This window comes from Vombatus ursinus, unplaced genomic scaffold (assembly GCF_900497805.2).
Source record: "Vombatus ursinus unplaced genomic scaffold, bare-nosed wombat genome assembly UNPS02014818.1, whole genome shotgun sequence".
Taxonomy (NCBI): Eukaryota; Metazoa; Chordata; class Mammalia; order Diprotodontia; family Vombatidae; genus Vombatus; species Vombatus ursinus.
In genome coordinates this window covers 1,680,361-1,704,402 of record NW_020954596.1, presented here as the reverse complement: position 1 = coordinate 1,704,402, position 24,042 = coordinate 1,680,361, and the positions used below count along the sequence as shown (strand labels likewise).

The 24,042-nt window shown below is 43.0% G+C and overlaps 2 protein-coding genes across 5 annotated transcripts in view; one reads left to right on the top strand and one right to left on the bottom strand.

The window, feature by feature from the left end:
* Nucleotides 1-1,447, top strand: part of SLC49A3 (solute carrier family 49 member 3) — a 56,099-nt gene extending 54,652 nt beyond the window's left edge. Inside the window, exon 10 of the mRNA XM_027836468.1 lies at nucleotides 1,162-1,447. Within this exon, the coding sequence (XP_027692269.1) occupies nucleotides 1,162-1,319 (158 nt within the window). The 3' untranslated portion in view covers nucleotides 1,320-1,447. The remainder of the gene's footprint in view (nucleotides 1-1,161) is intronic.
* Nucleotides 1,448-2,869: 1,422 nt separating this feature from the next.
* On the bottom strand, nucleotides 2,870-24,026 carry LOC114023673 (myosin light chain 5-like). Of its 4 annotated transcripts, none has more exons than XM_027836437.1 (8): nucleotides 23,879-24,026; nucleotides 19,556-19,820; nucleotides 17,380-17,487; nucleotides 16,868-16,943; nucleotides 14,057-14,161; nucleotides 12,179-12,257; nucleotides 11,598-11,646; nucleotides 2,870-3,405 (listed from the first exon to the last, which is right to left on the bottom strand). In XM_027836437.1, the coding sequence occupies exons 2-8, from the start codon at nucleotides 19,556-19,558 to the stop codon at nucleotides 3,304-3,306; spliced, it is 522 nt and encodes a 173-aa protein (XP_027692238.1). In that variant the 5' UTR covers nucleotides 19,559-19,820; nucleotides 23,879-24,026; the 3' UTR covers nucleotides 2,870-3,303. The 4 variants fall into 4 exon arrangements, with proteins under 4 accessions (XP_027692238.1, XP_027692239.1, XP_027692240.1 ...); XM_027836438.1 differs by having other exon boundaries at nucleotides 19,556-19,717; XM_027836439.1 differs by having other exon boundaries at nucleotides 19,556-19,626.
* Between the last annotated feature and the right edge of the window lie 16 nt (nucleotides 24,027-24,042).

The window sequence follows — 24,042 nt, the reverse complement described above, 5'->3', positions numbered from 1 at the left end:
GACAAACATTTATAAAGAGCCTACTATGTGTAAGGTATTCTATTAGGCATTAGGAATACAGAGATTAAGTCCATGCTTTGAAGAATCTTACATTCTAAAAGCCATTCTTCTCCATTATACCCTATCTTATTCTGTCCCATCCTACTTCAAACCACCACATTCTGCCTCATTTTTTCCCAGCCAATCCCACTGTCCTTCATTGTACCCTAGGCCTATACCGTTCAATCCTGGCCTAGCCTAGCCTATCCCATCTCACCATACCCTTCTTCATGAGCCACTCTTACTTTTCTCCCACCCTTTCCTCACATTTCCATTTCTAGCCCTACCATTTTACCCCATGGACTCACATGTGCTGTTGAGTGGTGAAAAGTTTAAGTCCTTATGCAGCAATAGGCATCCTCTTGAATTCAGATTCAAGATATTTAGATTCAGATTTAGAATTCACATATAATACATTTTAGTGAAGACCTGTATGAGGCAGGTTGAGATGTGAGATGAGTGAACTGGCAAGCTCAGGGATGTGGGAATTCAGAGAAGAAAAGTATCAGGGAGGGCTGGAATTGTCAGAGAAGACAGTATGGAGGAGGGGCCTGGGCTGAGCCTCAAAGTTGGGATTCATGGAGACTCAGATTCATGTAGTAGAAACTCCAGATAGGGCAATAGCAATAGCAGAGTAAGGAATGAACCCTAGAATATTCATGGGAAGTAGGGAGATAACAGGTCTTAATCTGGGGCCAGATTGATACTCAGTCATGCTACAAGGTCAGGGTTCAGTTTGGGGTTAGGGCTCAATCTGAATCCAAGTGAGAGTTTAGTCTTATAGTAGAACTGAGGATCATTGTTGGGCCATTATCAGGGCTTACAGTGTGGCCTTGATCAAGGAACAGTTTAGGATTGAGGTCAAGGGTAGGACTAGGGAAAGGGCTCACTGTGGGGCTAGGTCATAAGGAGAAGCTTCATTGGCCCATATGAGGATGTTGGCTTCTAATCATCAGGTGACCTGGGTTGGCTTGTGACTATGTGTCTCATGAAGAAGGGTGGGGTAAGATGGGATAGGGACATTCGAGGCCAGGGCTTCATGTGACTATTTCTTATGACCAGATGTCATAATCCAGGGTAGGTTTACATAGCCTAACTTATCTTTCTTGTCTTGGGTTTCAGACTCCATGTTGTTGTTGGCTGGGCTATCCTGTATCTACAGCTGCATCTTCATTATTTTCTTCCACACATCATATAAGCGGCTTCAAGCAGAAGCCGACGTTACCTACAAGCCCCACAGGGCTGGAAAGGATGAGGAAGATGGAGCTTTGGCTCAGTGACCCAGATATACTACAGTCTTAACTTCCTACTACTTCCTAACACTTGTATCAGACTTCTGGTTTTACATTTTTTTTCCTCATGAACAACTTTGGTGAATTTTTTGGCAGGAAACATTTTCTGAAAACTGTTTCTTTGATCCTTCTTTCTTCCTAGCCCACTGGTATTCTCTGACAAGGCAGATGCTCAGCTGGAGAGGCACTGCCAAGGGTCTGACTCTTGGCCTGCTGCAACCAAAGCAGCTTTTGGGGTATGGTATCTATCCAGAAGGCAGTGGGGAGACCCTCTATGCTAGGCACTTAGGGAAAGACCTCAAATCAGCAATGAGGGCTAGGGGGACAGACTTTTTTTTACTGTTCAGAGAGAGAGAGAAGGCACTGAGGAGAGTTTAGTCCATACACCTAGAAGAGACTTTATAGCAGGCAGCAGGAGAGAATCCATATTGAGAAAGGAAAAGACCCATCACATATAACATTGGAGGAAGGATTTCTTCTTACAGGAGACAGACAGAGAGGAGAGAAGGAAGAGAGGGAGAGAGAGAGTTCATTACATGTACTAAGGAGAGTCTTCAGTCCAGGCACTGAAGAAAAATGTCATTCCAGGAACTAGAAAAACTCTCAACACTTGGGAGAAGTTCGATGCCAGAGTTTGTGAAGGAATGTAATTTGGGACAAAGCTTCTAAGCTCCTGTGCCCACTGTGGTGAAGTCAACCTGTTTCAAGGTCTCAGCATGGAAATGCTCTTCACTAGATTCATCTCAGCCTGGGGAACATAGCAAGCCTCTTTCAAGTGGCCATGGTCTAGGCCAAAGTCCTGTCCTAAAAGGTCCTTTGACCAGGAAGCTGAAGGATTTTTGACCAGACCTTGTTTGGTGACCAGAAGCCCTCAGGTTTTAGGTAAATCCCAGTATGTGAGGGCATGTCCTTCATCCTGTGCATATGACAATGGGGAGAAGGAAGCAAGCATTTATTAAGTGCCTACTAAATGCCAGCCACTGGACTAAGTATTTTCCAAATACTTTCTCATTTGATCCTTATAGAAACCCTGCAAGGTAGGTGCTATTATTATCCTCATTTTACAATTGAGGAAACTGAGGCAGACAGAGGTTAAGTGACTTGTCAGGGTCATACCACTAGTAAGTGTCTGAGGCCAGATTTGAACTTGAGTCTTCCTGATCTCAAGTTCAGAGCTCTATACCGTGCCTCTCAGCTGCCTCAATAGGACTGGAGCACAAATGTGTGTCCACCCCTTCTTATGTGGTGGTATAGAAAGAGTGGGACAATTAAGTGGTACAGCGGATAAAGCACTGGGCCTGGAGTGAGGAAGACTCATCTTCACAAATTCAAATCTGGCTTCAGACACTAGCTGTGTGACCCTGTTTGACTCAGTTTCCTCACCTGTAAAATGAGCTGGAGAAGGAAATGGTAAAACACTTCAATATCTCTGCCAAGAAAACTCCAAATGGGGTCACAAAGAATCGGACAGAACTGAAATGACTGAACAACAATGGAAAGAATACTAGATTTAGAGTCAGAGGACCTGGGTTCAAATCCTGGCTCTGCCATTTATTATCTGTGTGAGCCTAATAACTTCTCTGGGCCTCACTTTCCTGCCTTCCAGCTCTAAAAGTCTATAAAACCATGGTCTTTTGTTCCAGATTAGAATGGTTTTTCTAGGCTTCTGTATTACCATGCCCAAGACAGAATTCCTGTGGGAGTCAATGACCCTAAGGATGAGCTCTGGTGAGAGTTACTGACCCCCAGAACAAGGTTGTTGGGTAAGTTCAGGAGCAGCCCTCTGCCCTACTCCCCAGGTTTGGGGCACGCAGGGCAGGCCAGGAGACTGGATATATTTCAGAACTAGAACTTTCTTAGCTTAGAACTGATGGGGCTTATTCTGGGACCAAATATGGGCAGTCAGATCAGGACTGTGTTTGCTGAATAACCTTTATTGAATGGACAATGTTCCCCCCAGTCCGACTTCTTGTTATTCTTCCTTCTCCTCCCCATGGGTGATGATGTAGCTCAAAGCTTTATAATCCAGGTTTCCAGCTGCATCAATGGAAGCGAATTGGAACAATTGATCAATCTGTGGGAGGTTCAGAAAGAAAATCATGTCAGGACACTCTAACGAACAGGGTCACATCGCTTTCTGTGATGGCATGGGAGGAATAGCAGGGGTAGATGAGCCGGCAGCACATTAGGGCTGGGTCAGACCTGATGCTGGCATGCTAGAGACAATAAAGTTTCACGGTGGTGTGCTGGGGCTGACACAGGCGAGGCACCGGGAGAGGCAGACAGCACTGCCTCCATCCCATAGGCCTCCTGGGAGGGAGGGAACCGAAGGGAAGCATCTTCCAAAGTGGTTTCACTCACTTCATTTGGAGGCTCACTAGGACTGATAAGGGAGAAAAGAGAATGCTGGTGGTTGATAATTACCAGCCTGAGTATGCAGGTACAGGCTTTGCTCACTGTTTTGTTGGTCGAGACCTATGATTTCATCAGTATAGGGAATTACTAGTGTAATTTGCCTGGGGCGCTGAGAGGCTCAGTGATTTGGTTGGGATCCCCCAGCTAAGAGGTGCCAGAGGCAGGGCTCAAACCCAGCTCTTCCTGACATCAGTATCCAATAGGCCGGGCTGTCTCTGTTTACTCACATAGGACTAGGAAAAGGCAAGCAATTGCTGTTGTCTGAGCTAGTAAAGAGGCTGAGAATAGAAGCAGGTTCAAGAAGGGTTTAGACAAGCCCTGGAATAGCAACACCGCAACAGATTAATAAGGAAGAAGAAAGAGCATTTGGGGGTGGGGTCCCTGTCCAATAAGGACAGTAGAATTAGAGGCATAGCCATGCTCTATCCCCACCAGAGACAGCCCCCGACCTGGGGGAGTGGAAATACTGTGTGGGGCTGGGCTAAACCTGTCTGAGTAAAATGTTAGTTTATTCAAGTCTCAGAAGCTCTTTTTAAACTGCATCTTTGCCTCAGTTATATGCAAGGAAACAGTCCTTAAAAAGTTTGCTCTCTCAAGTAATATGGCCCTGGGCACTATAGTTTACTCAGCAAACATTTCCCACACAGACAGATGGAAGATTGAACTCACGCCCACACTCTGGATTATCTAAAACCGGGATCCACTTAAAGCATCACTTTCTGAAAAGAGTAAGTCTCCACATGATTTCCATGCCGTAGTTTTGTCTTTTTTCCCCTTTCTGGACATTCAATGAATGGCAGCAAATAAAGTTCCAGATTTTCGATTCCCACCCCCAACCCCCCAGTTATTCACTCTAGTTATTTTTAGTAAAGAGATGCTGTTTACATATTTTTGTGACCTTAATTATTATAAGTGTGAATGGTTTTTCAAGAAAGCTGATGAGGTTTCATGTGTTTGTATAAAATAGCTTCAAATGTTAAGTATGTTTTGTCTGAATTTGATGGAAATTGAAGAAGAGGATGGGAGAACACAAGGAACTTGGGGGGCAATAAGCTTGTGCTCAAGGGGAAAAGATGAAGAAAAAGGCAAAGTCACAAAATGGCCCATCAAAGGGACTAATCCCCAAGCCTTAAACCCATTTACTGGGAACTGGCAAAGGGCTATGGCTCCACAGCAGAGGTCTATGTTATATTAGGAGAATCAACCATTGCAATTTTAGGGTAAATCATAGAATTTGAGGGTCGGAAGTAATTTCAAAGGCCATCCAGTCTAAATGCTATGTGAATCCCAGCTACATCCCTGATGAAAGGCCACAGCCTCTGCTAAAACACCTCGAGTAACAGGGAACTCACTCTCTACCAAGGTCACTTGTTCCACTTTGGCACAGATCATAGTTGTTATTCCTAACACTTCCTCCTTTTATAGCAAGTCAAAAATCTGCCTCTGCAACTTCCATCCACTTCTTGTAGTTCTGTTCTCCAGGGCCAAGCAGAAGTCTTAGTCACTCTTCCACAAATCCTCCACTGAAGTCCTCCTTTGGTGCCTCCTCATTTTGCAGACCTCACTCCAGTATTGCAGAAGCAATGTAATCTCTAAGATCAAGCTAGAAAGAGTTTAAGTAGAGACCTGGAGAAAGACTGTGTTTGATATCCAAGAACCTTAGCTCAGTTTGTAAGGGTTCATCACCCAAAGGTTGCCTACTCGGTCATCAATTTTTCGGACCATCTTTCATTCCTAACTCATGAAACAGATAAAAATAGAAAATGGCTGTTAGTTCTGTGCAACTTCCTGTTTCTGTTTCAGTATATTTGTGGGAAAGGGAGGATTAATGATGGTAAATAACATTTTTGGACTTGTCTATGAATAGTTTAACTTTGTATTTTTAATATGAAGTCTTTAATGATGAATGAACATGCAACTGGAAGAACTGAACCATATCTATAATGACACTCTCACTATAAAAGAAACTAAAAGACATGCACAAGTTGTAGCTAAACGGCTCACAGGAACTCCTAGGAAAAGCAGATAAGAGTTAGCCTAGTTCCACTATGTACCCTTAGCCAAGAAAAAAAAAACATAATTTCATGGGCCATTGGTCATCTCGCTTTGCATTGCCTATGATGAACATAATTAAATGGACCACTAAAAAGATAATTGAAATTTATACGCAAAATTCCATTGTAGAGGATAAAGTAATGCTATGAAGACCTTGGTAAAAATCAAGTCAACATATTCTGACTTCAGTACAAAAATGGGCATGGGAGAAAAATGGTGAAGAGTTGGAAGATAATGAAAAATATTTAAAAATAATGATTCAAAGTCAAAAAATGAATACACCAAAAGCTTATAGATTATTCAGAAGCCTCATTTCATCCTTAATACTTTCTTCAAGAAAAGAATCAGAAGGTGTTAAACCAGTGAAATACTACACAACATTGCCAAAAGTTCAATTTACTATAAAGACTTCTCCTCAGTGTGGTATGCATTTTCAGAACAAGTTATCTATGTGTATTTGGATTATTGATTAGATCAATAGAAAAGACCAATTTTTTTAAAGAGCGTAAAGATGAGAAAAAGATACTTAGTATAATGACAACAGCCTGACCTATTTAAACAAGGTGTTTACTCTAAAAAATGGAAAGTGGGGGAAAAAAAACCAAAAACATTGATTCTGAATACTGACTTTTCTTAGAGAAGCTTAACTAATGTAAAAATAAAATGAGGCAGAAAGTGCCAAGAAAACCCTTGTCTTCTAGCCAAGTAGAGATACAGGGCCTAGGGCCTAGGGCAACATCAGTTTAGAAAACATAATTTGCAAAACACTGGGGAGGGGGATGATTAAAGATTGTGAGCTGAATTGCCATACAAATCAATGAAAAGCAGTTGAGAAGAAAAAAGAGCCTGCAGAAAACCTGGTAAGAAAGCCAGCCAAGCCACATCATCATGAGAACATCTGTAAATGAAACCAGGAGGGCAACGACTCTGCCAGTGTTTCTGTGGCTATCTAGTCTCCTCAACAATTAAACCCCCTCGTTAGGTCAGTTAGTCAAAAAGCATTTATTAAGGGTTTACTGTGTGCCTAGTACCGAGGACTTGGATTGCTTAAAACACCACCTGACAATTTTGACAGACAGGATGGGGCAGCTAGGTGGCGTAGTGGATAGAGAACTGGCCTTGGAGTCAGAAAACAATAGACAGGATTGTGTTTCAGATATGATTTTCCATGGAAGAACCCATTTGTACAATCACAAAACTGACTGAGAGGTATATATAATAAAAGATCCTGCTGCGTGATTTGCTGATTTTGTTTTTTTATATATATAAATATTTTACTTAGTAAAAAAAATGCAACTTTAGATTCCTCAAAGCTGGTATCTCCGTTGTATATGTTAAAATTGCACAAAACTCTGACATAAAACTTAAAGCTTTTTGCTCCCAGCATGGTTTCTGACACATAGTAGGCACTTAATAATTGCTTGTTGGTTGACTGAAGAACTCACTGATGTTACCAAACTAATTGACAACGCCCCTGAAACATTACAAATTTTCTTTAGTAAAATTCATAGCAATGCAAAAGAAATTAGCTTAACTGTCTCCGTGAGAATAACAAAACTGATGAAAAGCCTATTTTTATCCGGATTAACATGGAGCTGAAGGGACAGCCCATTGAATCTCTCTCTCTCTCTCTCTCTCTCTCTCTCTCTCTCCCTCTCTCTCTCGCTTTCAATATCTATTTACCTATCATCTATCTATGCATCTATCTCTATATCCATCTATCTATCCCTCTACCTATCATCTACCTACCCATCCATCCATCTATCTATCTATCTATCTATCTATCTATCTATCTATCTATCTCTGTCACTACAGATGGATAATGAGCTGGGCCCAGAATTGAATAGGAGAGTACATATGAATTGCATTTGGGAAAGTGCACAGAATCTTTAATGATCCCAAACTGTTTGCTAGCACAAAGACCCATTTTATAACACCAACATTTTCCTGGTAATATGTCTGTGGATTACGGAATACCATGATCTCAGAAGAATCAAAATGACAAGTAATCCTGTAGGTGATGGAAAGAGCCTTGGTGCGCATAAGTCACCTAAAGACGACACCAAAAACTTGCACAAAAAAGTGGTATAAAAGACTTTCCCAAGGACATACGTGACGTCTCTTAGGGTGGTCACACAGCAGATGAATGGGGGTGAGGAGGGGAGGAGGAAGCCAACAAAGAGACAACCTGTGTGCTACACTGATATCCTGAAGATATTAAAAGAGTCCGCGGTCGCAGGGGCTTGGCGAGGGGGTAGTGGCCAGATTCTTTATGAAGGATTTGTCGGAGGACATCGACAATAAGAATCACACAGGCTAAAATGCGTGATATTACGGGCCAGGCACTGTGCTATGCACATTACAATTACTATCTCATTTGATCCTGAAAATAACCCTGGGAAGTAGATGCCATTGTGATCCCTATTTTGCTGATGAGGAAACTGAGAACAAGAGGTTAAATGACTTGCCCACAGTCACACAGCTAGTAAGTGTCTAAGACCAGATTTGAACTCAGGTCTTCCTGGCTCCAAGACCAGTGCTCTATCCATTGTGCTACCATCTACATTACATATGTTCAAAGTACATGTGCTGAAGGAGGCAAATCATACTATGTGCCAGACACTCTGCTAAATGCTTTACAAATATATAATTTAATTACTTTCATATCATTAATATATTATTAATATTAATAATTTAATATTAATTAACTAATTAACATTAAATTCTTACAACCCTGGAAGATAGATGCCACTATTATCTCCATTTTATAGCTGAGGAAACTGGGATAGGAAGAAGTTAAGTGACTTGCCCAAGGTCACACATCTAGTAAATATATGAGACTGGATTTGAACTCAGGTCTTTCTGACACTAGACCCAACTCTCCACTATCCACTAGATGTCCTCAATAAAGGAGCAGTTGAATGGGTTAACTATTTAACTGAATTCCTAAAACTAATTTTTAAGACATTTTAAAGATGAATTATGCATCAACTTTTTAACTTAAATATTAATATTTGGAAAATCATATATTCACATATTATGTAATTTTAATAATCTGAACAACAGGCATGCTTCATCCACCTGTTTTTATCTCTGAGGACAGTTAAGCAACTTTTAAAAATCTTTTCAGAAACTCATTTAGGAATCTCTGACTCAGAGATTTGATTATATCAGTACAAGATCATTGGTAATGAGGCTCAGCAGAGGATCTCACCATCTCTGGGGAATCCCTCTTCCATTTGGATTCTGTCCTGGACATCTTCCATGACAATTGCAAACATCTTTAGCGAGCCCATATCTCCCTGTTTTATATCCCATTTGTTACAAATAATCAGAAGATAATCAAGCAAACTTTTGTTACTTCTCCTGAGATCTAGTGTGACCTTCACATAGGCAAAGAAAATACCTGGTTGGAGGAGAACCTTTATGACTTCATTCTGCTCTTCCAAATCAATTTTGTTTGGTAGTCAAGAAACAATAAGCACAGTGGGATCTTATCTTTTTAACTTCTTAAAGCAAATTTTGGGACTGTCAAAATGCAGTCTACTGTAGAATATCATTTACAAAAGTCTTCCTTCTTCTTTCTCATATTTTCATCAAATACATCCCTGATACTTATATAGATTCCTTTCATAAAGACTTCTTTCAGAGATGAGGAAGTAGGGATATAGATCAATAGATACTGATTTTCTCTTGATTGACTTTTTTCTGTAGTAATACTATCCAAGACCTTCCCCCAACTCTTCAGTATTTTCGCTTCCATTGGCTATCTTGAGACTTGTTCCCTTGTGCCCTCAAAATGGTGTGGCCTCCAGCATAGACCCCAGCTATATATACCTGATTTGTTCCAGTTGCCCTTCCTGTCTTTTACATGATTTATTAACATTTCAAATTCCTCCTGCAGCATAATGCCAATGGAGATGGTTTGAATCTAGATATAGTGGCTCTACTGTGATTGGTGGGGAAGAAATTGTTACAGAAATATTGACAGATCTTTTCTGTTCTTTTTGTTTGTTTGTTGTCCTACTTCTAGCTCCATTTATAAATTTCTTGGGATGGTCTGGCCTAAATGGTTCTCACTCCAAACTTTCTCTAGACCTGTTTTCCCCTCCATGACTTCTTGCTGTTTTATGACAAGATATGACTAAGGATCTTCCACCTCCTCCTTTATAAGGTTTTACAAATGAGTTTATATTCAAAATCCATGTTGTTCCTTCCATGCCTCTTTAATTGGTAAGGAGATCTACTGCCTGTTTTTTGGCTCTATTCTGCAAGTGGAAGGACTGCACGAACCTGAAAGATCAATTTATATTTTTCTTTGTTTCATGGGTTGTATTAGTAAAAGAGTTCATCCCCCAGCCTGCTAGTGATAAGCCCTTCTATACTTAGGTAGGTTGGCCCTTTGGGAAACAGACAACATCTGCTGCTAGGATTGTACCTGAAGCCTTTCCAGCATGGTAGATCCAGCCTGAACTTGAACCGTGCCTTTGAGAACCCATGGCTACTTGCACACTACTGTAAGTATTTCTAGTGGGAATTTTGTAGAAGAACTTGTCACTGTTCTTCCTAAGATGTGGTGTACAGAGTTGAACACAATAGTCCAAATGTGGTCTAACCAGAGCAGAGGACAGTGGGACTATCACTTCTTTCAACATGGTTATTATGCCTCTATTACTATGGCTTTGTTGAATTAGACCTTTTAACTATCATGTCACTTGGTCAACTCATCTTGAGTCCATTAAAGTTCCAAGACTATTTTCTATTCACGACTTCCATCTTTAATCCTACAAAACCCAAGAGTAAATCTCCACCATACAATAGCTATTACAATCATCCTAATGAACTGGCTATCGACTGGAACTTCTTAACCTTTTGTGTCTCATGGACTCCTTTGGCAGTCTGGTGAACCCTATGGACCCCTTCTCAGAATCATATTTTTAAATTCATAAAATATATAGGATTATAAAGAAAGCCAATTATGTCAAAATAAAAAATGTTCTTTCTTTCTCATCCAAGTTTATGGAATCCCTGAAGACCCCAGGTTAAAAACCCCTGCTACAGGTGCTCTCAAGGGAATTGGTCATATGGGAGAAACTTGGTTTACACAAGAAAAGCAGTTGCTCCCATGTTCCTCCCATTCCCCATACTTAGCCTTGGATGACTTGCTCGGCAGACACACACACATACCAGCCTTGGCCTCCCTCTAGTGGAGGGAGGGATTAACCGTGGCTTGAGGGCATCAGTGATACCCCCAAGATCTCATCATAGAGAACATTGTGTGCTACCTTTGGACTGCTGGACAACTAGACAGCCTCTGAGTGCCCAGGACAGAGTCCCCAGCTAAAGCTCAGGACATAGTAAACTACCATAGCAATAAGGCCAAGGGGAAGATTCATGGAGCATTACAGTGACCCAGAAGCCACTGTAGCTGTGGCTACACAGAACTCTCAAACCCTATAGCAGCCACACACTCAATGAAGCAGGTTCTTGAGTCATCCATAAGACTTTAATTTACCTGGGAAGGATGTACCTAATAGTTAGAGTTGGGTAACTGATCCTTGTTGGGACCCTTCCCCCCTTCTCTCTTGTGTTAGGCCCCCCAGGAGCCTCTGCCTTGGAAGAGACCCCATATGCAGGAGACCCGCCAGTAAAGACCTGTCTGTTTCAAGTATGCCTTGGCACCTCAGGATTTCGGCCTCTGCTAGACAATACATAGCCCTACTTTCTAATGCAAAGGTGACATACACAGTCTCTAGACATGTTCACTGGAGGAAGAGCAATAGAAAAAAAACAAACCTCTCCTGCAGTCATCTTGTCAGCCTGGGACATCAGCAGACGCTTTATGCTAATAAAAGCAGAAGGGAAAATCATCCTGGTTAGTTCAACCTTTTTCAGATAAACATCACAATATCCCAATGACCAATCAGATTCAACCCTGGAACTTTGGCCTCCAGGGGATGAATTTTTTCAGCAGCTTATGTGAGTTACAGAAATGGAACCATTAAGAAATCAAGTCTCTATCAGAACTATGTATTAAAAGTGTGCTTTCCACCAGGTGAACAGATTACTTGTGTCATCTATCCATAAACACACACACACACACACTCAGAATCCCCAGAATCCATTTGAAGTGAGTTTCCACCTCCCTCCAACCTTCTGGCCTGATGTTAGCTCTCAGCAGGGTCATCCCTTACTCCTGAGGATCTGGACCTTGAAGTCCCCTGTCTCTCCCTTACTTCCTCTGGCCCTCATTCCTGACTTTTTCCCCCACTTTTTGTGACCAGGAACCTTTTACAACCCCTTAATCCATCCTGCCATATTCCTCATCCCTCCATCCCTGTATCCCCATATTCTAGAGACAAATTGAAGAGATTTACTAATCCTTGTGGATTTTCCCTTTGTCATCTGGGTCCAGCATCTTGAAGGCATTCAGTATTGTCTCCTCTGTATCTGTCCCTGCAGGAACAACCAGAAAGATGAAATTAGCTAAAACCTTGTGAGAGATTCTAACTGAGCCTTCCTTTCCTCTGGAATGTCCAGGCCTGGACCAAGTCAGACTGCCTGAGTTCAAAGAGATCCCAGATGCCATCTACTCCAACCCCTTTATTTTAAAGAAGAAACTGAATGGAAGGGACTTGCTCAAGGGCACACGGAAGAATGGTAGGAGATTCAAGACTAGAGGACCCTGGTTTCCTGACTCCTAGGGTCCACTTTCCTATAGTGGAAAGAGTGCTGCGCTTGGAATCAGGTGACCAGGTTTCAAATTCCAGCTCTTCAGCTTAACTCTGGGAAAGCCACAATCTCATTGAGCCTTAGTTCCTTCATCTATAAAATGGGGGTGCTATGTTTGTACTTGTTACCTTACAGAGTTGTAGTGAAGCAAGTGCCCAGCTCACCTTAAAGAAATATTATTACACGTACAAAAATATTTATAGCAGCTCTTTTTGTGGTGGCAAAGAATTGGAAATTGAGGGGATGCCCATCAATTGGGGAATGAACAAGTTGTGGTATATGAATGTAATGAAATAATATTGTGCTATAAGAAACGATGAGCAGGCGGACTTCAGAAAAACCTGGAAAGACTTGTATGGTCTGATGCTGAGTGAAGTGAGCAGAACCAGGAGAACATTGTACACAGTAACAGCCACATTATGTGATGACTAACATTGATAGACTTAACCCTCCTCAGCAATGTAAGGATCTAAGACGTCTTCAAAGGTGTCATGATGGTAAATGCTCTCCACATTCAAAGAAAGAACTTTAGAGTTTGAATGCAGATCGAAGCATACTATTTGCTATTTTTTCTTCTGTTTTGTTTTGTTTCCTCTTTTTGGTGGTTCCTCCTTCCTTACAAGATGATTTATGTGAAAATATGTTTAATAGGAATGTATATGTATAGCCTATATCAGATTGCATGCCATCTTGGAGAGGGAGGTGGGGAGGGAGGGGGAGAAAAATTTAAAACTCAAAAACTTACGGAAGTGATTGTTGATAAATCAAAATAAATTAATAAAAAAAATGTTATCCACATCCAAAGAAAGAACTATGGAGTCTGAATGCAGATCAAAACATACTATTTGCTCTTTTTTTTCTTCTGTTTTGTTTTGTTTCCTCTTTCTTGTGGTTCCTTCTACTGGTTCTAATTCTCCCTAACAACATGACTAATGTGAAAAAAAAGAAATATTATTATTTCTACTATATCTCATTACTGCTTTTTTGTGGGAGAGCCAGAAGGAGCAGACAGTTTGATGGGGACCAAGGAGCAGCAGATCTAGAAGAGTCTATGCTGGTGCTGGTCTGTGAACTACAGGCATGGAAAAAATGTGGTGGCAGGAAGGAAAGGAAGAAGAATGGGAGACAGTAGCATGGGCTGGAGCAATGAGGAAGGAAAACACTCTGGAAGAGCTTGTGGTCAGTGGAGAAGAGGAGGTCACAGCTAGCCAGTGTCATTCTGACACTAACTGTTGTTGCAGCTTAGGAGGGTGAGATCAGAGTGGGCTGGGTGGTCAGGTTTGGGCTTCCTGGAGGAAGGGACCTGAGCCTTTGAAGGCTAAGGCGAAGCAAGGACTGAGCACATGGTCCACATTCCATCTGGGCAATGAAACATGAACAAGTCTGTCCCAGGAAAAGAAGAAGTTCCTGGAATTCCTTTAGCTTCTGGTGGGGCTGGCCTGAAGAGATGCTTAGCAGGAGCCCAACGCCTGGGGCCAGCAGGCCATTTGACCTCTACCTCAGCTACAACCCAGTGAACTCACCATTCAGCTTCTCACCAAACAGGTTCAGGAACATTGTGAAGTTGATGGGGCCTGTGGCCTCCTTCAGCATGGCATCCAGCTCATCATCTTTAACATTAATCTTGCCTGTATCAGGAAGGTGAGAGTGGGGCGGGATAGAGATAGGGAGAGAAAGGGACAAATTGTGGGAAGTGGGGAAAAGGGACCAGGGGTGCATAGAGAAAAGGAGGAAAGGACAGAGAGGGGGATATAGTGAGGGGGAAAGGAGGAGTGAGGGAGAAGGGAAGAGAGAGGAAGGGAGAGAAAAAAAGGGAGAGAGAGGGAAGGGAAGAGAGAGGAAGAGAGAGGTATGGGGAGAGAAGAGGGAGGTAGAAAGAGAGGTTTAGGGAAGAAGGGAGAGACAGAGGCAGGAGGAGAAAGAGAGGGAGAAGGGGGAAGAGGGACAGGGAAATGGGGGTGGAGAGTCCAGGACAAAAGGAACACAAGATAGAAACCAGGAAAAGGAGAAAGATGGTGTCAGGGAGAGGGAGAGGGCAGAGCCAAGGATAAAGAGAAAGACAGACATAGATAAGTAGGGAAAGAGGGACAAAGGCAAAAAGGTAGAGACACACATGTTTCATTCCTGCACATGAATTATAAAGGGAAAAAAATGGCACTAGCATCAGAATCCTCTAAGACTGTGTCTCATCCCCCCCATCCTCCTAAATAGCCAGACCTTATCTCCCATACCTCCAGCCTATTTAATCATAATGATAACAATAATTAGTAAGGGCAGCATGATGTAGTAGATAGTATGCTGGGCATGGTGCTGGGAAGGTATGGATTCAAATCCCACTTCTGACACTTACTAACTATGTGACCCTGAGCCATCATTTATCATATAAGTTCATAAATTTAGATGTGACTTAGGTGCCATGTAGTCTAAGCCCCTCATTTTACTGATGAGAAAATAGAAACTGAGAGATATTAAGACTTGCCCAGGACCATGCATCTCGCTATTAAGTGCCAGAAACAGGTTTGGAGGCCAGTTAGCTAATTGTCAAGTCCAGTGCTCTATCCATTACACCACCTGTCTTTCTGACTTAACTTCCTCCTAGGTCTTGTGTCCTAAGTCATCCAGGCTGACATTATAGGTGCCACCAGTATTTGAATAAATGATGGCTCCATCAGTATGTTATCTTGGGCAGAAGGGCAATGGGCAGAGCCCAGAAGAGAATAGGCTGAACAGAACACGATGGAGTGCATTTGGGAAATGGCAAAGGGTTTTTAGTGACCCCGAGCTCCTCTCTGAAACAAAAGCCTGTCTTTTAGATACCATTATTCTCCCAGTGATGAATCCTAGTGCTTGTGAATCATGGAATGACACACTGCAGGAAGAATCCAAACTGCAGGAACCCCTAAGGATGATGAAGAACTCCATGGTGGGTGTGAGTGGGTTGCAGCGCATTATCGCTGATGACTGATAGGAAAAGTGATGTAAAAAAAAAAGTCATCAAAGAAATTTATGTCCAGAAATGGAAGCGGACTGGTCATGCAGCGAGAGTAAGGCTAGCAGATGGACAGCCTGGGTGCTCTAATGGTATTCACAGAATGTTAAAACATCTCAAGGAAGGCCTTGGGGCTGGATCCAATGACAGATTTATGAGAGGGCAGGGCAAGAATTACACAGCATGAGGAGACGTGAATGGATTGAGCTCGAGGCCAACTGAGTGCTCACATCAATGAGATAATGGACCCATTGATGTATGAAGGGACAATAATATGGATGATCATCATAAATATCACAGCTCACCCTTGTTTGGTGCTCTGAACCTTTCCAAGAGCAGAATCACATCACTGGAGCCTCCCATCAGTCATGTGACAGAAGCGGGGCAGGGAAAGTTACCTCCTCAAGTCTCTCCCCACTCCTATCTGCTCTCGTTCAGCTGCTTTCAGGGTTGTTGTTGTTGTTGCTTGTTTGTTTTTAAGACTGGGTCTCCTTCCGCACCCAGGCTGGAAATGTGGCTGCCACTCTGTAGAATGATCCCAGCACTGGTGAGCAGGGAAGCTTTCACCTGCTCCATTTTTCTATTCTCACCTCCTTAGGCAGCCTAGTGGCCTACCTGAGGTTCCCTCCCTGTTCCGTTAATACCTCCTTGGGCTCTGTTTCAATGACCATGCTCTGCCCTCTTTAGCCCTTCTCTCGCTTTCATTGTGGAGCATGGGGATTTTCAAATGAAACTTCCATGCCATCCTCTTCTCCATGCTGCCTGCCTCCAGTAGCATTCTCCTGGGATACTACCAGCTCCTTACCCATTGGGACTCTCATTCTTCCACCTTGTGCCAAAGCTCTGGCTTTTTCCTTTGGACTATACACTCTACCAGGACCCTGGTGAGCTCTCCCTTTAGGCTTGGCTAAGTCCAAGCAGAATTCATTCCTTGCCTCCCCACTCCAATTCTCATTTGTGCCCACGGCCCTTGTCATCTATACCTAAAAGTAAGTGTTAGTCTCAAAACATGTAGATTATGCTATGATGTTAGGATTCCATCATTTTATTTTAACATAGAAAGAACAGAAAGGCAAGGGGTGTATGGCAGTGAAACAAGGCCTTGGTCTTGATTCAGAAGACCTATTGCAACTCTTGGTTACTCCATCTCTAAATCTCTGTCCAGCCTCACTGGAGTGTTGAGATGATGGATGGGAAAGGGCTTTGTAACTACAGAATGCTGTGCACATGAGGGATTAATATTATTAATTTTATATCATCATAATGAAATGTTCTTGAAAATCATTCATGTAAATTTTTTTTTCCAAAGCAGCTTAGGATGGATTTTCCTTCTGAGAATACATACCTAGGGAGGCATAGGTGTCTTTCAAATCCTCCTTGTCGATAAATCCATCCCTGTTCTGATCCATGAGTGTGAACGCCTGAAAACAAACCAGGCAAATCAGGGATGAGGGAAGTGAAAGGGGAAGGGGAGAGTAAGTCCCTTGTTAGGTCTCAGGAAGGCATCCACTATTAAAACCCCTTTGCTGACTCAGTCCTCATGCTTATGCTCACAGAGAGAAACTAGGTTTCTTTTTTTTTTTATTAAGAATGCTGTATAGACTCAGGTATTTCCCTAGCATCTTCCCTAAACTATAGCCTTGTGTCACTTTAAATTCATGCAAAATAGGAGAATCAGGATTGACACAGATGGTAACATAAGAAGAAATCTGCTTTTCCACTTTACAAAAGGATTCCCAGATTTACAGGTAGGTGTACCTTGGGTTTCCCTGAAAGGAAAAGTTCTTAGGAGCACTTGGAGCTGGTCAGGTGAGGGGGAGAGAGAAAGGGTGGAGATGAAATGGGAAGGAGACTTACTTCTTTAAATTCCTGAATCTGTGTCTGTTCAAAGTTGGAAAAGACATTGGATGAGGCCCTCTGAGCACGAAGAGCACCACCTTCCTTCTTCTTGGTCTTCCTGCTGGCCTAAGATGGAAGCCAATAGTTCAGAGGTGGTCAAGGGGTCCCCGAAGAGCATTAAGGATTCCTTCCCCCAGGGGCAAGGAGGCCTAGGGAATAGTGTCATTGCCAATTCTCCCTTCCTTCCCTCCAGCCCAAGAAGAAAAGGTATTCCAAGGCTCACCAACTCAAACCAATGATTCTTTCTGCACCCTGAATCCCATCCCCTCCAGCCTCTTTTAAGACCTTACTCCCAGAATCATCCCCTTCTTCTTATGCACCTTTAATGTCTCCCTTCCCCTCTAGCTACATTCTTCCCAATCAAAAAATACTCTTTCTTGTTCACACCCTGGGATCCACAGATAGATTTCTAGGGATCTGTGAATTTTTTTTAATATTTTGATAACTGTGTTGTGATATAATTAGTTTCCTTAACAATCCTATGTATTTTTATGACTTTAAAAATATTATTCTGAGATGGGGTTCATGGGCTTCCCAAGGTGTCCACAACAGAAAAAAGGTGAAGAACCCCTGACATAGGGCTAAAGTCTCATAATTTTCCTCCCCTTCGCTGCTAAACTTACTTTAAAAGTTAGCTACGGACAATGGCTCCACTACTTGACTCCCAACTTTCTTCTCAGCCCTGTGTAATTGAGCTTCCACTCCACTCCCCTACTGACACTGCATTCTTTAAGTCACCAATGACCTAATTATCAAGCTGAAGGCCTTTTTTGGTTCCCTGCAGCACACTGGGGACTGCAGTCTTTTCCTGGATTCTCTTTCCTCTTTCAGCTCAGTCATCACACTCTCTTCAGTCGCCTGACCTTCTCAGCCTTCTCTGCTGGCTCCTCACCTCCTTTCTGACCCTTAAAGTTGATATTCCTCAAGGCTGTATCCTTGATCCTCTTCCTCACCTACAGTCTTTCCCTTGGCAATCTCATTCATTCCTACAGTTTTAATTCTCTTCCTCCCCACCCATCAGATAATTGCCAAATCTTTATCCTCGGTCCTGACCTGCAAGTCCAAATACATAGAGAATATTTCTAACGAGAGGTTCCACCAACCTCTTAAAACCAGTATGGCCAGCACTGAGCTAATTATCTTGCCCCCAGACATTCTCCTCCTTCCGACTTGACTATTTCAGTCTGTATTGCCGTCACTCATTGTCACCCTGTTTATAACTGTGAAATATCTTTGACTTTTCCCTCTCCTTCGCTCCTCCTATTTAATCCATTACCAAATCTTTTCAGTTCTGCCACTGATGGTCTTGCCCCTATGTCCTTCACTCTATTCCTATACCACCCCCTTCTTACAGACCCTCATTAGCATCTGTCTGGCCCAGTGTCATAGACTCTTTTTTGGGGGGTTGGGGGCTAGGCAATGGGGTTAAGTGACTTGCCCGGCGTCATACAGCTACTGTCAAGTGTCTCAGGTCAAATTTGAATTCAGGTCTTCCTGACTCCAAGGCCAGTGCTCTATCCACTGCGCCACCTAGCTGCCCCTGTAATAGACTCTTAATGGTTCTTTCTGTCCTTGCTCCGTTTCTCCTCCAGACTCCAGCCACAGTAATATTTCTTATTCATAAAGTTGGTCATGTCACTGTTCGAATACCTTCAGTGGCTCCCTATTACTTGGGCAAAGACCAGACTCCCCTGCCTTGGATGCCCCCACAACCTGCAGGCACCTTTTTCAGCCTTGTCTAATACTATTTGCCTTAATGAATTCTCTACCTCAGTGAAAGTACACAACCCTCTCCCACTCCCCCTCAAAAAAAAGAACAAAACACCCCACATCCTGTATTCTCCTGACTCTATAATTTTGTTTGGGTGTTTGATGTGACTGGACTCCCTCTAACGATTGAGTTTTTACCCCATTCCAGCCTCCATGGGGCCTTCTCTGATTGTGAGGTCAGCAGTGACCAAACTCAGAACTGTTTGGTGTAAGTATTAGCCCTTTCAAGCTTTCCTTCTCTAGAAGAGTTAACTAGAAGGGATAAGCAGAGAGTATAGACACACTCCACAATTGATGGTAGCCAGGGGCCTCTTATAGGACCCCCCGATGTCATCCTTGGGCCCCGGAGCCCTGTGACACTTACCATTTTTCTGGGTTGACTCTTCTTCTGGTGCAGCTCTTGCTCTTACTTTCCTGTCCTTCTACAGGCCTCCTCTGTTGTGGTGGGGAGGGGGCACCTTGGGTCTATAAGTTCCTGCTAGGCAGTCCCTCAGGACAGCTCAGGCTTCATCTTCGGCTCCACTCCCTACATGGGCAGGCTTGCAGATACCCACAGACCCCAGGGACTTGAACAACTGTTGTGTGTGTTTAGTGGGGGTGGTAGGACGGTGAGATTCAAGCAGGAAAACCTGGAGAGGGGGCATATCTGAATATAGGGAGTTTGTGGGGAGGCACTCTGAGAAGGAAGATGGTCTAAGGGTCTAAGGGCTGAGAAATCTGGGGGGAAGGGTGCTTCTGAACAAAGAGAAGGCTTTGGGGGAAGGAGGCCAATCTGAGCAGGGAGATAATGGGATGGGGTTGTCTCAGGGCAGAGAACCCTGGAAGTATGTGTTTCTGAGCTAAGAGACCTAAGCCTGCAGAGAACTCTGAATCAGGTATGTTAGGTCAGAGAGAAGTAGAGGGAATATCAGAGCAAGAAGACCAAAGCTTTGGGAAGGGGACTTTAAGCAGAGAGGGTGGCATTTCAGGGTAGGGAAATCTAGGAATAAGGTTGTCTGAGCAGAGAAATCTGGGCCTATAAGGGGCTATAAACTTGCCCTATTTAGGGCAAGAGAGACTTAGAAGCCGTCTCAGTATTGAGATCTGCATTAATTCTCTCATCCCTTCTTCCTCCCACCCCCAAAACTTAGAAGAAGAACAAAAAAATGTAAATCATGGAAAACCTAAGAGTTTGGGGCCAAAAAATTGAGAGCAAAGGTTCTTGGCTTTTTTAATGATATGAATGCCTTTGGCAGTCTGCGATAGCCCAGGACCTCTTTTCAGAATAATGCTTTTAAATTAATTCAATGCATAGGGTTACAAAGAAAACCAGCTCTATTGAAATAGTTGTTGAAACATTAAAAAAAAATCCCATTAAGAATTCTGGTTTGAAGGAAGAGGCAGGCAGAATGCCTTCTTCCATGTGGCCATTGTACTGGTCTTGTGTCTCCTCCTTCTCCCACCCTGCCCCCTCCCCCCCTCCAGTAGAATCAGGTCATAGAATGACTTCTGTGATCCCACTGATTTGGGAACATTCACTTTGTAAGAATTTCATGTAAGACTTTGGGTCTCTGTGCTTTCTCCTTCTTTCTGTCCACTACTTTCTTCCCTGGCAATTACAAAGAGAAGCCAAAAGACCCTGTTACCCTTCCTCAGCAACTGTGACTCACCCGAGGCACAACTGTCTCCTTTAAGTTGCCTCGGAGGGTCAGGGATGACAGTTCTGGGGGAGAAGTCTCTGACAGGTTCAGGGAGAATCTGAGGAATGAGCTCTAAAGATAGCACCCGGGATGAGAGACTGGGTCCAGAGGGATGATCAGAATACAGGCAGGAGGGCTGCTGACTGAGCAGCAGGGAGGAAAGGGACCCATAGACGGCTCCCAAAGACTTATCCCAGGCTTAGGAGAGAGGAAAGTATAGAGTTAAGTGACAATGTCCCCACCCCACTACCCCCTCCTCCCACCAGGCTCTTTTATCTTTAGCAAAAGTGCCTTGGGAATATCGTGGTCATGTTTGGCCATCCCGGGAATATCAGAGCAGATGAAACAGGCAGGAGAGAGGGATATGTCTCCACCTGCCATTCCCCAGAGTCCCGTGGGGTTTGAAGTCTGGCTTTTCTTACATCTGAAGCCTGTCCCTTCCCCTGGATGCCTACTCTGACACAGTAGCTGCTGACTGCCTGCTTTATTTAAAGTTTATTTGGGGGAATGGCTATAAATCTGCATAAAATATGCCTCTTTTAGTTTCACAAGGTGGATTCTGTCACACTTTATATCACTAGTTCAACTCCAGAACTTGAAAAGGGAAGAGAGGAATGAACAGAGGTCCCTGAGTAGGCAGGACGAGATGAGATCATTAGCCTGAGTAGAGGGATCAGACTTGGTAAGAAGGAAGGGAAGGCCAGGCAAGGTGGTTGATACCCGTCATCCCTGCTGCTGGGAAGGCTGAGGTTGGAGGATTGAATGAGTTTTGAAGTTCTAAGCTATGGTAATCCTTTGAGAGTACAGGGCTACCAGGCTGCCTAACGTGGGTCGAACTGGCCTAAGTCAGAAAAATGGAGCAGGATAAAGCTTCTGTGCCAATCAGCTGTGCGATTGGGCCACAAGTGATCAGACTTCCAGTCCTGGTGAGATAGGGCAACTTAATTTCAGAAAGGAGGAGAGGTGCTACCACATCCTGTGAGCCTGAAGCAAAGGAGGAAAGGATAGATAAAGACAGATTTTGAAGTGTGGAGAAAACAAGAACTCACACGGGACATTTCTCAGTTAAGCAGAAGGTGAGTTTATCTTCTAAGGTAGAATTCAGATACTAAGGTTATAAAAGGAAGACTGGAACAGCCCCACTGTGTACAGCAAGCTGAAATTTTCTTTCTCTCCACATTTTGCCCATTTTCCTCATTTCTGTCCTCTGGAATCAAGCCCAATTTCTCTTCCACATGACAATCTTTCAGATAATGGAAGACAGTTAACAGATCTTTTCTCTAAGTCTCCTCTTTTCCAGGGTAATTACCCCCATTCTTTCAATTGTTCCTCATAAGACCCTCCTGGTCACCCACCTCTGGATACTCTACAGCTTGTGCATGACCTTCCTAAAGTATGATCATCCCAACTAAAAACAGTATCATAAGTGTGGTCAGACTGGGAGAGTACAGTGAGACAATAGCCTCCCTTATTCTATATGATCTGTAAAATCTCAATATTCTGTATGATCTCTATCAGCCTAGGATAGCATTAGTTTATCGATTGCTACATCACACTGTTGACGCAGACTGAGCTTAGAGTCTACTAAAATATTCATTCATCTCTTTGAAGTAGATTGTCTAGTCGTACCTCTCTCATCCTATAACTATAAAGTTGATAAAATTACTTCACATTAATCTCTCTTAAATTTGACCTGCCCAAAGGATCTTACATTTATCATCCAACATGTTAGCTATCCTTTCCAGCTTTGTGTTATCTGAAAATGTGAGGAAAAATTACTATTATTCCTTTATCCAAGTCATTATGAAAAAACAAAAAAAACCCCAAAAAAGCCAAGGCCAAGCACAGATCCCTGGGGCATTACACTGGACACTTCCTTCCAAGTTGACAAGGAACCATTAACAATTAACTCTTTGGGTTCAGTCATTTTACTATGTCCAAACCCAGTTAACTTTACTATCATCCTTTTTTGTTGTTGCTTAGTTGATTAATCATGTCCAACTCTTCATGACCCCATTTGGGGTTTTCTTGGCAAAAATATTGGAGTGGTTTGCCATTTCCTTCTCAAGCTCAATGTACAGATGAAGAAATTGAGGCAAACAGAGTTAAGTGACTTGCCCAGGGTCCCCCAGCTACTCAGTGTCTAAGGTTGGATTTAGCCATCACTCTATCTACCATGCCACCTACCTGACTCTTTACTATTATCCTAGCAAATGCTAGTCAGATTTTTTTGGTTGCACACCCCCATCAGTAAAAGGTTTCTAAGCCCCCCCAAATACATATATATTTATTTATATATAATTTTCACATACTAATAACTACTATGTATTATCAAACTTATACAAAATTAGACATTTTTGAAAGATGGGGTAGTGACATGGGCAGATACATGCTCTAGGAAAAATCACTCAGGCAATTGTGTGAAGGATTGATTGGAGATGGGAGAGGGGAGATTCTTGAGGTGGAGGCTATTACTCAAATTCAGACAAGACATGATGACAGCCTAAACTAGGATGGTGGCTGAATGAGTAGTGAGAATGGGATAGTTGTCAGTGATGGTGTAGAGGTGAGTCAGGCTCAGGAGGGAAGGTTGAGGGCTTTTGCAGAGGAGGTTAGGGGCGGGGTTGAGGGAGTTTGGGGAATAAGGGTAGATGCAGCTGCTGAAACCACGTATCACAACCATCTCTTGGCAGGTGTGGTGGGTTGCCACCCATTTCATCTTCTGGGGTCAGGTCTTTTCAGCCCTACTTCCATTTAGGAGACCACTAATCTAGTCCACATCTCTCTACCTTTACCACAAAAAAAAACAACAAAAAACCCCAGATCAAAACAAAACAAACAAACGAAAAACAAAACAAGAGAGACTGTCAGATGCTTTGCTAGAATCTTATGTTGTCCAATAGCCCTCTCAAAAAAGGAAATGGGCCCTTGGTGATCACTGCTTCCCTTTCGAGATGCTCACTGACCATCCCTTTAATCTGCAAGGTGGTGGGTTCCTCACCACTTACCGTGTGATCCCAGCTCAACTGTGGGACACGGGGAGAGGGGTCCCCTTATCAGAGCACTGGACTAGGTGACAAAAAGATCACACACAAGTTTTTCACACGGGGTTCCTAGAACTGTCCCACAGTGCTTCCGCCTAAGAACCAACCTCGAAGCCTGCCCAGGAGCA